The 14,446-nt window shown below is 36.1% G+C and overlaps 1 protein-coding gene across 7 annotated transcripts in view; it reads right to left on the bottom strand.

Moving 5' to 3' along the window:
• The window catches only part of CDH18 (cadherin 18), a 1,107,073-nt gene that overhangs the window by 251,072 nt on the left and 841,555 nt on the right, over window positions 1-14,446 (bottom strand). For all 7 annotated transcript variants that reach the window (XM_032279054.1, XM_032279056.1, XM_032279053.1 and 4 more), the window contains one exon: window positions 9,427-9,546. In XM_032279054.1, the coding sequence (XP_032134945.1) occupies window positions 9,427-9,546 (120 nt within the window). The remainder of the gene's footprint in view (window positions 1-9,426; window positions 9,547-14,446) is intronic.

Here is a 14,446-nt window from a genome sequence, read left to right as displayed (position 1 = left end):
GACCAAGAGATGACCAGGCAGAAAAGTGCCACAAGTCTCCAGCAGGATTGTTTCAGCCAGTGCGGCAGGTCTCCGCACAAAAACTCCCACAAATCTGGGCAGCTGTTTCAACTGGCTCCTGGAATGCCTGGGAGACAGAGTCACCCATTCAACTGAACAAAAGGGGGCTGAAACAGTGAGCTAGGTAATCTGGCTCAGCGGGTCCCACCCCCACAAAAACCAGCAATCTGAAACACTCTGGATTGACAGTTTCACAGCAAGCAAGCACAGCTGGACCCGGGATGATCCAGCTCTGTGGGGGTAAGGGTGTCTGCCATTACTGAGACAGTCTACCATTACCAGGGCAGTCCACCATTACCAAGGCAATCCGCCATTACTGAGGCAGTCCACCATTACAGAGATAGTCCACCATTACTGAGGCAGGTTGCCATTACCAAGGCATTTCTAACTAGACCTCTATAAACAAAACTGCAGGGAAGTTCACACAGCAGCTGGGCAGAGCCCACAGCAGCTCAGCAATGCCTCTACTGGCAGACTCTGACTAGGTTACCTCCTTGCTTGAGTGGGTATCTCTCAAAAAAGACAGCAGCACATCAGGAACTTATAAATAAAGCCCCACCCTTCCAGGATGGAACACCTGGGGAAAAAAAGGCAACTATGAGTTCTGCTGCAGCAGACTTAAACATACCTGCCCAGCAGCTCTGAAAGGAACAACACAGCTCACAGCTCAGCACTTGAGCTGATATAAGGGACAGACTGTCTCCTCAAGCAGCTCCACGACCCTGTATATCCAAAGAGATGCCTCATAAAGGAGAGCTGAGGCTGACATCTGGCAGGTACCCTTCTGGGACAAAGAGAAGAAGAAACGGGCAGGAACCTTTACTATTCTGTATCCACTGCAGGTGATCCCCAGGCAAGCAGGGTCTGGAGTGGACCTCCAGCAGTCCTACAGCAGAGGGGCCTGACTGTTTGAAGGAAAACTAAAAAACAGAAAGAAATAACTTCATCATTGACAAAAAAGACATCCACTCAGAGACCCCATCCAAAAGTCACCAACTACAAAGACCACAGGTAGATAAATCCACAAAGATGGGAAGAAACCAGCATAAAAAGATGAAAACACACAAAATCAGAATGCCTCTCTTCATCCAAGGGATCAAAACTCCTCACCAGCAAGGGAACAAGGCTTGATAGAGAATGAATCTGATGAATTGACAGAAACAGCCTTCAGAAAGTGGATAATAACAAACTTCTCTGAGCTAATAGAACATGTTCCAACCCAATGCAAAGAAACTAAGAACCTTGAAAAAGGTTTGATGAAATGCTAACGAGAATAAACAGCTTGGAGAATGAAATAAATGAATTGATGGAGCTGAAAAACACCACCTGAGAACTTCACAAAGCATATACAAGTTTCAATAGCCAAATCAACCAAGCAGAAGAAAGGGTATCAGAGATTGAAGATCAACTCAATGAAATAAACTGAGAAGGCAAGATTAGAGAAAAAATAGTAAAAAGAAATGAACCAAGACTCCAAAAATATGGGATTATGTGAAAAGACCTAATCTACTTTTGATAGGTGTACCTTAATGTAACAGAGAGAATGAATCCAAGGTGGAAAACTTTCTTCAGGATATTATCCAGGAGAATTTCCCCAACCTAGCAAGGCAGGCCAATATTCAAGTCCAGGAAATACAGAGAACACCACAAAGATATTCCTCAAGAAGAGCAACTCTGAGGCACATAATCATCAGGTTCACCAGGGTTGAAATGAAGGAGAAAATGCTAAGGGCAGCCAGAGAGAAAGACTTGGTTACCTACGAAGGGAAGCCCAACAGACTTAGAGCAGATATCTTGGCAGAAACCCTACAAGCCAGAAGAGAGTGGGGGCCAATATTCAACATCCTTAAAGAAATGAACTTTCAACCTATAATTTCATATGCAGCCAAACTAAGCTTCATAAGTGAAGAAGAAATAAAATCCTTTATGAAAAAGCAATTGCCCAGAGATTTCATTACCACCAGGCCTGCCTTACAAGGGCTCCTGAAAGAAGCACTAAACATAGAAAGGAACAACCCCAGTATCAGCCACTCCAAAAACATACCAAATGGTAAAGACCATCGATACAATGAAGAAAATGTGTCAACTAATGAGCAAAACAACTGGCTAGCATCAAAATGGCAGGATCAAATTCATACATAACAATATTAACCTTAAATGTAAATGGGCTAAATTCCAGAATCAAAAGACACAGAGTGGCAAATTGAATAAAAAGTCAAAACGCATCAGTGTGCTCTATCCAGGAAACCCATCTCACTTGCAAGGATATACATAGGCTCAAAATAAAGGGATGGAGAAGATTTACCAAGCAAATGGAGAACAAAGAAAGCAGGAGTTGCAATCCTAGTCACTAATAAAACAGACTTTAAACAAACAAAGGTCAAGGAGACCAAGAAGGACATTAAATAGTGGTAAAAGGATCAATGCAACAGGAGGAGCTAACAATCTTAAATATATATACATCCAATACAGGAGTACCCAGATATATAAAGCAAGTTCTTAATGACCTACAAAGAGACATAGACCGCCACACAATAGTAGTGGGAGACGTTAACACTACACTGTTAATATTATCAATGAGACAGAAAATTAACAAGGATATCCAGGATTTGAACTCAGATCTGAACCAAGCAAACCTAATAGACATCTACAGAACTCTTCACCCCAAATCCACAAAATATACATTCATCTGATACCACATCACACCTACTCTAAAATTGACCACATAATTGGAAGTAAATCACTTCTCAGCAAAGGCAAAAGAACAGAAATCATAACAAACATTCTCTCAGACCACAGTGCAATCAAATTAGAATGCAGGATTAAGAAACTAATTCAGAAACACACCACTTCACAGAAACTGAACAACTGGCTCTTGAATGTTGACTGGATAAGCAATGAAATGAATTCAGAAATAAAGATGTTCTTCAAAACCAACGAGAATGAAGACACAACATACCCAAATTTCTGGGACACATTTAAAGCAGTGTCTAGAGGGAAATGTATAGCAATAAATGCCCACAGAGAAGCAAGGAAGGATCTAAAATTGACACCCTATCATCAAAATTGAAAGAGCTAGGGAAGCAAGATCAAAAAAACTCAAAAGCTAGTGGAAGACAAGAAATAACTAAGATCAGAGCAGAACTGAAGGATATAGAGACACAAAAAAACCCTTCAAAAATTAATAAATCTAGAATCTGGTTTTTTGAAAAGATCAACAAAATAGACAGACCACTGGCCAGATTAACAAAAAAGAAAAGAGAGAAGAATCAAATGGATGCAATAATAAACAATAACAGGGACATCACCACAGATTCCACAGAAATACAAACTACCATCAGGTTACTACAAACAACTCTATGCACATAAATCAGTAAACCTGGAAGAAATGTATAAATTTCTGGACACTTGCACCCTCCCAAGCCTACACCAGGAAGAAGTCGAAACCCTGAAAAGACCAATAACGAGGACTGAAGTTGAGGCAGCAATTGATAGCATATCAACAAAAATAATCCCAGGTCCAGATGGGCTCACAGCTGGATTCTACCTGACATACAAAGAGTAACTGGTACCACTCCTTCTGAAACTATTCCACACAATCCAAAAAGAGGGAATCCTTCCCAAATCTTTTTATGAGACCAACATCACCCTGATACCAAAACCCAGCACAGACTCAACAAGAAAAGAAAACTTCAGGCTAATATACATGATGAACATAGATGCAAACATCTTCAATAAAATACTGGCAAACTAATTGCAACATCACTTCATAAAGCTTACCCGTCATGATCAAGTAGACTTCATCCCGGGGATGCAACGCTGGTTCAACATATGCAAGTGTATAAATGTAAACCAACACATAAACAAAACCAAAGACAAAAACCACGTGATTATCTCAATAGATGCAGAGAAGGGTTTTGACAAAATTCAACAGCCCTTTATGGTAAAAACTCTCAATAAACTAGGTGTTGACGGAAGATATCTCAAAATAAGAAAGGCTATTTATGACAACCTCATGGCCAATATCATACTGAGTGGGTAAAAACTGGAAGCATTTCCTTTGAAATCTGGCACTAGACAAGAATGTCTTCTCTCACCACTCCTATTCAATATAGTTTTGGAAGTTCCAGCCAGAGTAATCAGGAAAGAAAAGAAATAAAGGGTATTCAATTAGGAAAGGAGGGAGTCATATTGTCTCTATTTGCAGATGACATGATTGTATATTTAGAAGACATCATTGTCTCAGCCCAAAATCTCCTGAAATTGATAAGCAACTTCAGCAAAGTCTCAGGATACAAAATCAATGTGCAGAAATCACAAGAATTCCCATACACCAATAACAGACTTAAAGAGAGTCAAATCAATAGTAAACTGCCATTCACAATTGTTACAAAGAGAATAAAATACATAGGAATAGAGCTAACAAAGGAGGTAAAGGAACTCTTCAAGGAAAACTACAAATCACTGCTCACGGAAATAAAAGAGGACACAAACAGATGGGGAAACATTCCATGCTCATGGTTAGGAAGAATCAACATTGTGAAAATGGCCATACTGCCCAAAGTAATTTACACATTCAATGCTATCCCATCAAGCTACCTAAGACCCTCTTCACAGAACCGGAAAAAACCACCTTAAACTTCATATGGAACCAAAAGAGCCCGCATAGCCAAGTCAATTCTAAGCAAAAAGAACAAAGTGGGAGGCATCAGACTACCGGACTTCAAACTATACTACAAGGCTACAGTAATGAAAACAGCATGGTACTGGCACCAAAACAGAGATACAGACCAATGGAAAAGAACAGAGGCGTTGGAGGCAATACCACATGTCTACAATCATCTGATCTTTGACAAAACTGACAAAAACAAGAAATGGGGAAATGTTCCCTGTTTAATAAATGGTGTTGGGAAAACTGGCTTGCAATGTTCAGAAAGCAGAAATGGGACCTCTTCCTGACACCTTACACTAAAACTAACTCCAGATGGATTAAAGACTTAAACATAATAACTAACACCATAAAAACCCTAGAAGAAAACCTAGGCAAAACCATTCAGGACATAGGTACACACAAAGACTTCATGACTAAAACACCAAATGCATTGGTAACAAAAGCCAAAATAGACAAATGGGATCTAGTTAAACTCCAGAGTTTCTGCACAGCAAAAGAAACAATCATTAGAGTGAACTGGCAACCAACAGAATGGGAAAAAATTTTTGCAATCTACCCATCTGACAAAAGGCTAGTATCCAGAATCTACAAATAACTGAAACAGATTTACAAGAAAACAAACAAATAAACAAACCCATTCAAAAGTGGGCAAAGGATGTGAAGAGACACTTTTCAAAAGAAGACATCTATGCATCCAACAAACATATGAAAAAATGCTCATCATCACTGGTCATTAGAAAAATGCAAATCAAAACCACATTGGGATACCATCTCCCGCCAGTTAGAATGTCGGTCATTAAAAATCTGGAGACAACAGATGCTGGAGAGGATGTGGAGAAATAGGAACACTTTTACATGGTGGGTGGGAGTGTAAATTAGTTCAATCATTGTGGAAGACAGTGTGGCGATTCCTCAAGGACCTAGAAATAGAAATTCCATTAGACCCAGCAATGCCATTATTGGGTATATATCCAAATGATTATAAATCATTCTATTATAAAGACAAATGCACACGTATGTTCATTGCAGCAATGTTTGTGATAGAAAAGACTTGGAACCAACCCAAATGCCCATTGATGATAGACTGGACATGGACAATGTGGCACAAATACGCCATGGAATACTATGCAGCCATAAAAATGATGAGCTCATGTCCTTTGTAGGGACATGGATGAATCTGGGAACCATCATTCTCAGCAAACTGACACAAGAACAGAAAATCAAACACTGCATGTTCTCACTCATAGGTGGGTTTTGAACGAGAACACATGGACACAGGCAGGGGAGCATCACACAGTGGGGTCTGTTGAGGGGGACTAGGGGAGGGAAAATGGTGGTTAGGGAGCTGGGGAGGGATAACATAGGGAGAAATGCCAGATACAGGTGATGGGGATTGAGGAAGTAAACTACATTGCTATGCATAGGCCTATGCAAGAATCCTGCATGTTTTGCACATGTACCCCAGAACCTAAAGTGCAATAAAATATTTTTAAAAAATTTAGACATTATTAATTCACTTCTGTGTCATATAGTAACTCAACAGCTACACAATTCATTTTTGGGATACAGCTATTCAAAAATAGTTTACAAAATAGGAAGCCAAGGTCTCCAGAAGATCACAATGGTCAATAAAATTTAATATATCATGGAAAAAAGGCAATCCGAACATTGATTTTAGTCAAAAGCACTCACAAGTCTAAAATTTGTGGGTTCATTGTTATGTTTTATTAAGATTGGGCTTCAGTGAAAATAACTGGAAACATGCTGAGATGAAGCCATGCCAATTAGGGAATGGAATTAAGTGATACTATTAATATATACCATTACAAGTGATTACTATTTCCATACTTCTTATATAACATTCCATCCAACATAACTGATTCTTTGGTTTTTTAGTATGCTTGTATTTTATTCCAGTCACTTTTCTGCACAATTTCAACTAAATTCATTAGTTCTGAGGATGTTTAATTGCATAGCAATAGGGCTTTTAAGCACAAATTGCCAAATTTGTTGTTTGTGAAGACTATTGAACATTTTATTTTATACCCCACATAGCACTTTCTACAGATAACTCTCTAACTCTCTAAGTTATCTGCATATTTAAAAGACCTTTAAAAACACTTTGTCCCTTAATGACCTAGTAGAACAGATACCTGTAGGTTCCCATGATGCATCAGCCAGTATTATAGTAATATTAACACGTATCAAAATGGAGGCATGCATTTTATTCAATACATTAAAGCACTGAAGAAAGAAACAAAGAAATGCAAGAGTAAAGAAAATTTTGCAGCACAGCATTTGAATAGCATCCTATTTATGTTTGAGATAAACATTTTTTTGTTGTTTAATGAAGTATTATGTGTAATATATATACATAAATGGGTGCATATTGTATTTTCACATTATGTTATTGATTTTTTGCTTCCCCAAATCACAAACTATGGCAGTCCAACACTATTAGAGCATTTCTCTCAGTGACCTAATTTATCCATCCAAGTGCATACACATACATGTGTTTACTCACACAACATATACGAACATTCACACTGAGACACATGAACACACAAAATTGATGTTTGTTAACCAAATGTATACATAAAAAGTGTAAAAGATTTTTTTTTAATTTTTATCCAGGATGTTTATAACATGGCAATATTCTATTAGGTAACTGTAACATTATTTATAAATAAATGTCTGGCTTTGTATGGCATCGTTAATGGATGAATGTCATGTTTCTGTGCATGTGTCTTTATGCATTCATGCCTATGTGACACGTGCATGCATGTGTGTTTGTACAATCCTAAACAAGGCAGTTGAAACAGTTTGTATTCCTGTTTCTTTCCTCTAGAGATATGTGATTTTAAAGTGACAATTACACTTATTTTATATTTGAAGCAAAAATTGTTATTGGGAAAATAGAACAAAATGTGAAATATCACCATCAAATACTAACAAGCTTTTCAACTAATTCTAAGCTCTTCTAAAGGAATAATAATGTGTAATCATAAATATGTACATTTTTCTGCCACCACTTAGATTACTAGATTAATAAGCATGTTTTCCTAAATATTAAGTGATAGCTTGGAACTAGCAGAACCTGCAGATCTGATACTCATTTTAAGTTATATAAATTTGTATATATTTAATTATATCCCAATTTCTATTTTTCACTTTAACTACATATTAGAATCTATTCTATAATTATAATGCATATAAGGATATATACACATATTTAATCATGTATATATTCTTCATGTCTCCCTCTCTATATATGTTCTACATTGTTTTATTTTTAAGGTGTAACAAAGAAAGAAAGAGTTAAGCAAGCATGTCTGAGATCCATTCATGCCAACGTATTTCCATGTTGGAGCACTCCAGGAAAAGAAAGAAGGCAAGTGACCCAATCAAAGCCTCTAGTAAACATGATAATATCAAAACTCTTGGTAAACAATCTAGTGGTATTAGAGAGAAAGTGCTTATCTATAACATCTTTTTAGTTGAATGTGCCTCACATAACACATTGGTAAACAAATCTATGATCTGTAGACTTATTGAACAAGGTTCTCTGAAAAAATGGGTTATATGTTATATAATTATAGAAGTATAGAGAGATATTTACAATAAAAATGGCTCCCTTCCGCATTAGTTATGCGGCTGTGTGACCATTGACTTACAGAGGCCACATGTTGATCTGATTCAGAGTGCATTTCATACTTAGAAAGGACACAGGACGCTGCTGGAACATCCTGGATCTCTCTCTGCTTTGCTTCATAAATATGTACGTCCTTAAAATTTAAAAGAAACTTGAGATTTGTTTGTTACTGAACAATTGTCTAAACTAAAAATGGGTTTTACTTAACCAAATTTTTAGCAACAAATTGATTTCCAATGGGGACATGTGCCTTTTATGGTTTTTGGATTACGCTGCTGTAGCAAATCCTGTAATACATTATTAAGCAGCCTTCATTACCATTTTAGCCTAATATGACATGATATAATTGATGTGATATAACATCATGCGATATGATTGATATAATATGATTGTTTGGGCCAGTAAAAAATAGGAGAGCAGAATTTATAGTTTTCTCCTGAAAAGGTATTTCTGTCTTTGGCATTATCCTGGGTTTTTTGTTTGTTTGTTTGTTTTTTAACATAACACAATATTTGAGGACTGAAAATTTTACTTATAGAAAATATTGCCAGCTCAAGAAATAGAAATCCCTCAACGATAATATAATTATATATATATATATATATGTATGTATGTATGTATATATATCTGACAATTTATGTGACAAGCAAAATTAATGCAGAAAAATTTCAAAGAACCATTTACCCTTTCAGCAAATAATTAAAACTAATATATAAGCAGAGAAAATAATATATTTGAAAATCTCATTCAATGTATGTAATATGCCATATTTGTTTTAAACAGATTATTTAAGTGTTACAGAAATATTGAAGGATAAGTAACATTTTCTTGGATGGGTATAAATAACGGATAGTCAACGTAATAGAGAAAGCAGTTAATTTATCTTCAATTATTTCATTACTTTTTAGAGAAAGTGAGGATATGTTAAAATCGGGTTACAATAATATTATCTGACAGAAAAGAGCATATAGAAATAAAAATCTTTGCTTTTTAATTTACTGTAGCAAACACTTGCATGCAAGTTACGTGTAAACACACTAACCTGTTTTAGGATCCACAGAGAAGTATGGTTGTCCCTGGAGAATGCTGTAAACCACCCGAGCGCTGTTTCCATAGGTAGGGTCATCTGCATCAGTGGCTGTCACCTGTAGAACAGAGGTACCTGTGCATTCAGGAAAACAAATTTTAGTGTGTGATGGCATTTAGCATATGATTAATTTAAACACAGAAAATGGATATGCTGAAATAGCTATGGAGATCAGTAAAGACTGTGTCTTAGTAAATTTAATTAATGTATAAAACATAGTATTTCTTTCCCTGCCATCAACTGTAATGAAAGAGAGTCTAAAATATAATATTGGTCCCAAATCTTTTAACATGGCTCTTTATGTGCTGGTAACATCCTGAATGTTCTATTTTGATCTTCATTTTAAAAAGCAATAAAACATAACCAAAGTTTGGTTGGCTTGTCACTCATAAATCAAATTTGTACTAACTATACAGTTAAATCACAGGTAACATAAAGCTTTATATTGCATGTTTCATGACTGTTCTTAAAACTGGAGGTGAAGTTATTTGTGATTAAGTTGGGAGGGTGGGTGAGTTGACATTAAATTATCAATGACATCATAACATTCCATTCAAGTCATTTTCTGTCTTATACACTCTTTTTAATTATTAGCTGGATAATTAATGAGTCACATAACCGGTCTCTGTTTTCGTTTGCTTACTTTTTTGTTTGTTTGTTTTTGAGACATGAGACAGAGTCTTGCTCTGTCATTCAGGCTGGAGTGCAGTGGTGCAATCTTGGCTCACTGCAACCTCCACATCCTGGGTTCAACCAATTCTCCTGCCTCAGCTTCCTGAGTAGCTGGGACTCCAAGCACTCTCCACCATGCCCAGATAATTTTTTATTTTTATTTTTAGTATAGACAGGGTCTCATCATGTTGGCCAAGTTGGTCTTTAACTCTTGATCTCTGGTGATCTGACCCCTTGGTGTCCCAAAGTGCTGGAAATACAGGCCTAAGCCACTGTGCCCAGCCAACTGGTCTACTAAGTTCAAATCTCATTCCTTTAGTGTCTTGTACACAGTGCCAACATTGCACTGTATTAAAAAAATGAATAGTAAATTAATTTATAACATTTAAAATATTATATTTTGAGGTAATAAAATTATTGAATCTATTATGCTCGTGTCTTTATGCTTAATTTTTAAAATCCAGTTTGCGTAATTAGAAACACCTATATAACGTTTCAATTATATCTAAATAAAAACTTAATCTAAGTGTAACATGACAACCTTATATTAAGGGATATACAACCTCATTGCAGAATTAGAGGGTAAGAATGCTCATCTAAGAATTCACATCTATTCATAAGATGCACCTGAAGAATCATCTAATGGTGCATACTCAATATTTTATTCCACATCACTAGAAAAATTCTACCTACCAATATGGGTTATCTATCAAGTAAAAATACTTTTACAATCAAATGATCTTGTGTGAAATTTGGTATTCATTTTTGTATTTGAATATGGAAGCACTGGCAATATTCATTTGTTTTTTGTTTTTTTTTTTAGTAACTATGTCAATGATTCAGGATCTAATGTCTGTTCAACTAGAAAATTTGTACTTCTAGGCCAGGCTTAGTGGCTCATGCCTGTAATACTAGCACTTTGGAAGGCCATGGTGGGAGGATAACCTGAGGTCAGGAGTTCAAGACCAACCTGGCAAACATGTGAAACCCCATCTCTACTAAAAAAAACAAAAATTAGCTGGGCATGGTGGCATATACCTGTAATCCCAGCTACTTGGGAGGCTGAGGCAGGAGAATTGCTTGAACCTAGGAGTCAGAGGTTGCAGTGAGCTGAGATCCATGCCATTGCACTCCAGCCTGGGCAACAAGAGTGAAACTCTGTCTCAGAAAAAAAAAAAAAAAAGAGAAAGAAAAAATGTGTACTCCTATGTTGAACTTTAGACACAACTTCAGGGAAAGCTTGTTTTGTGTCTTCGAGGGATCATAGAAAATAGAATTAATATGCCAAGTTTGCTTACCAATCCTTATTAGCAAATCATAAATTTGTATTCTACTTTTAATAACATATTAAGGATCCCGGCCACTAAATAGTATTTTTGCATGGAGACTCTAAGAAGAAATATGACTTGCAATTATCCATCCTCAGAGGATGAGAGCTGTGTTATGTCTAAAAGAGATTTCAAATTATAGACCAATAAAATAGTATAACGACACCAACTGCTGTTTAGAATGCTGAGAAACTGGGTCACTCATATACTGCAATAGAAATGTGATTGTTTGGCAACTTCTTACAAAACTAAACACACATTTATCCAATAAATCGAATAAGACATTTTATTATTTATTTTTTTTTTTATTTTATTATTATTTTTTGAGATGGAGTTTCACTCTTGTTTCCCAGGCTGGAGTGCAATGATGCGATCTTGGCTCACTGCAACATCTGCCTCCTGGGTTCAAGTGATTCTCCTGCCTCAGCCTCCCAAGTAGCTGTGATTATAGGCATACACCCTCATGCCCAGCTAATTTTTTTGCATTTTTAGTTAAGAGGAGGTTTCTCCATGTTGGCCAGGCTGTGAACTCCTGACCTCAGGTGATCTGCCCCCCTTGGCCTCCCGAAGTACTGGGATTACAGGCATGAGCCACCGTGCCCAGCCCTAGCATTTTAACAAATAAATAAAACCTTATGTTCACAGAAAAACCTGCTTACAAATATTCATGGTGGAATTTTTCATGATCGCCCAAAAGTGGAAACCATCCTGATGTCCTTCAATGAGCTAAATGTTAAACAAACCGGTATATTCAAGGTATGCAATATTATTCAACAATAAAAATGAATAGACTATGGATACATGCAACAACTTGTATGAATCTTCAGGGAATCAACTAAATGAAAATTAAGTGAATCCCAAAAGGTTATATACTATGATTCAATTTATATAGCATTTCTGAAATAAAGCTTTTAGAAATAAATAACAAGTTATAATATTCTGGCTATTTGGGGAGAGGGACTAGAGCAAGGAAGTTTGGTGATAGAAGGGAAGCAGAAGGGATCCTTATGCTATTGTAGCTGTTCGATATTTTTATTATGGTAATTGATATATAAATAGATACAGTTGATATAATTCTGTAGAACTGAGCACACACATACACACAGTCACATACACACACACAAATTTATATAAGTAAATCTAGGGAAACCTAATGACAATCAGTAGATTGTGTCATTTCAATAACCTGGTTATGGTACTGTTTTGTAGTTTGCATGATCTTAACTTTGTGGAAAAAATAAAGATTTGCAAAACGTTACCATTGCATGGGAAACTACCATCGGAACAAATGTTGTTTCAGCCAACTAGACTACAGCTTTCTGTTATGTGAGCGCAAATAAACTAAGACAATCACTCAATAAACAAAAAGTAAATAAATAAACTAACCAAGGTATGTGTTAAGGGTTAAATCATATCCCCCAAAATTGATATGTTGAAGTTCTAATCCCCAGTACCTCAGAATGTGACCTTCTTTAGAAATAGCACTGTTTTAAGTAGAATTAGTTAAGAGAAAATCATGCCAGAGTAGTGTGGGCCCCTCATCTAAACTGACTGGGATCCTTATAAACATGAAAAATGAGGAGAAAGGTATACATTCACAGGGATAACGTTATATGAAGATGAATGCAAATATAAGAGCGATGTAGCTACAAGCTAAAGAACACTAAGGACGGTTAGCAAACCACTAGACGCTATGAGAGAGCTGTGTAACAGATCCCTTCTCAGTTTGTTCAGAGGGAACCGACTGTGGCATCTTACTCTCAGACTTCTAGCTTCCAGACTATAAGATAATATATTTCTGTTATGTCAGACATCCAGTCTGGGACACTTTGTGTAGGGCAACTCTAGCAAATGAATATGGTGTGTTAGAGTTTTCGTGGGAAAAACTGACTTTTATTCTCATAATTTATAGTTGCTTTTTAATCTGGGCAAAACTATGAAGTCACAAGGCAAGAAAAAAGTACGTGTAATAGTGTATTATATTTGAAATCAGATACATCATAAGAGAGATAGAATAAAAAGTTATTACAAGGGGATTAGAGTGAATAAAAATGAATATTTGATATTTTTGAACATCAGGCATTTCTAATGATCTGCCTGGTGACATTTTTAAAGTTAGTTAATGCATTATATTGGGCATTTTAATCAAGAATTTAATCACTGGTTAAAAGTTCAAGTGAAACAGATTATCAGTATTTATATCTCTATGCCTGAGAAAAGTCTTCCACTTTGGACAATTCAATTCCTTTATTTACACTGTGTGCCCACATTTTCTGCATAGTAAAAAAGAAAAAACTATTATCCTTTACAGTGCAAGACTTCAAAATGGAAATATACAATGTCCAAAATTCCATCATTCCATCAGAATATTAAAATAGGAATCTAATTTCCTCTGAGAATTGTTATATAGATTTGGTCAATAGATATTAAAGCAACTGTTTCTCTCCCTAGATAATTGGTTTCTAAATTAAAGAAAAATCTTTCAAAAGTGCTTTGGAGGCATTCTCAGATTTTGCAATTGTTTCCCTTCAAAACTATAATCACAAAAAATGTTGAATTTCAAGTTTCATTGGTTATTTGGTACATAATATTTTCTTGTTAAATATTTCCTATGGCACACAGCTGTTCCCATGCTGAGGATTAGTTTCTCTCAGCTGATGTTTTATACAAATCTGAGAAAGATTTAAGTACATGAGAATGTTTTCAAGATGTCTTTTCTACAATAAAACTTAAGTCTTATTTTCTTTAGGGATTGCCCCGTGTCATCCTTACACTTTTCACGTGTTTTTTGTTACTACCGCTTTATAAATATCACACATTTTGCACAGTTGCATATCAATAAGAAGCAGAACGCGTAGACTTCCTGGAAAGTTTCTAAGGACTAATTTGAAATATTTAATTAGGCTTTTTTTTTTTTTTTTTTTTTGAGTGGGAGTTTCGCTCTTGTTACCCAGGCTGGAGTGCAATGGCGCAAT

This window comes from Sapajus apella, unplaced genomic scaffold (assembly GCF_009761245.1).
Source record: "Sapajus apella isolate SASKATOON/1434 unplaced genomic scaffold, GSC_monkey_1.0 scaffold11, whole genome shotgun sequence".
In the NCBI taxonomy this organism is placed as follows: Eukaryota; Metazoa; Chordata; class Mammalia; order Primates; family Cebidae; genus Sapajus; species Sapajus apella.
The sequence above is the reverse complement of the archived record's forward strand: the minus strand, read 5'-3'. Positions and strand labels throughout refer to the sequence as shown.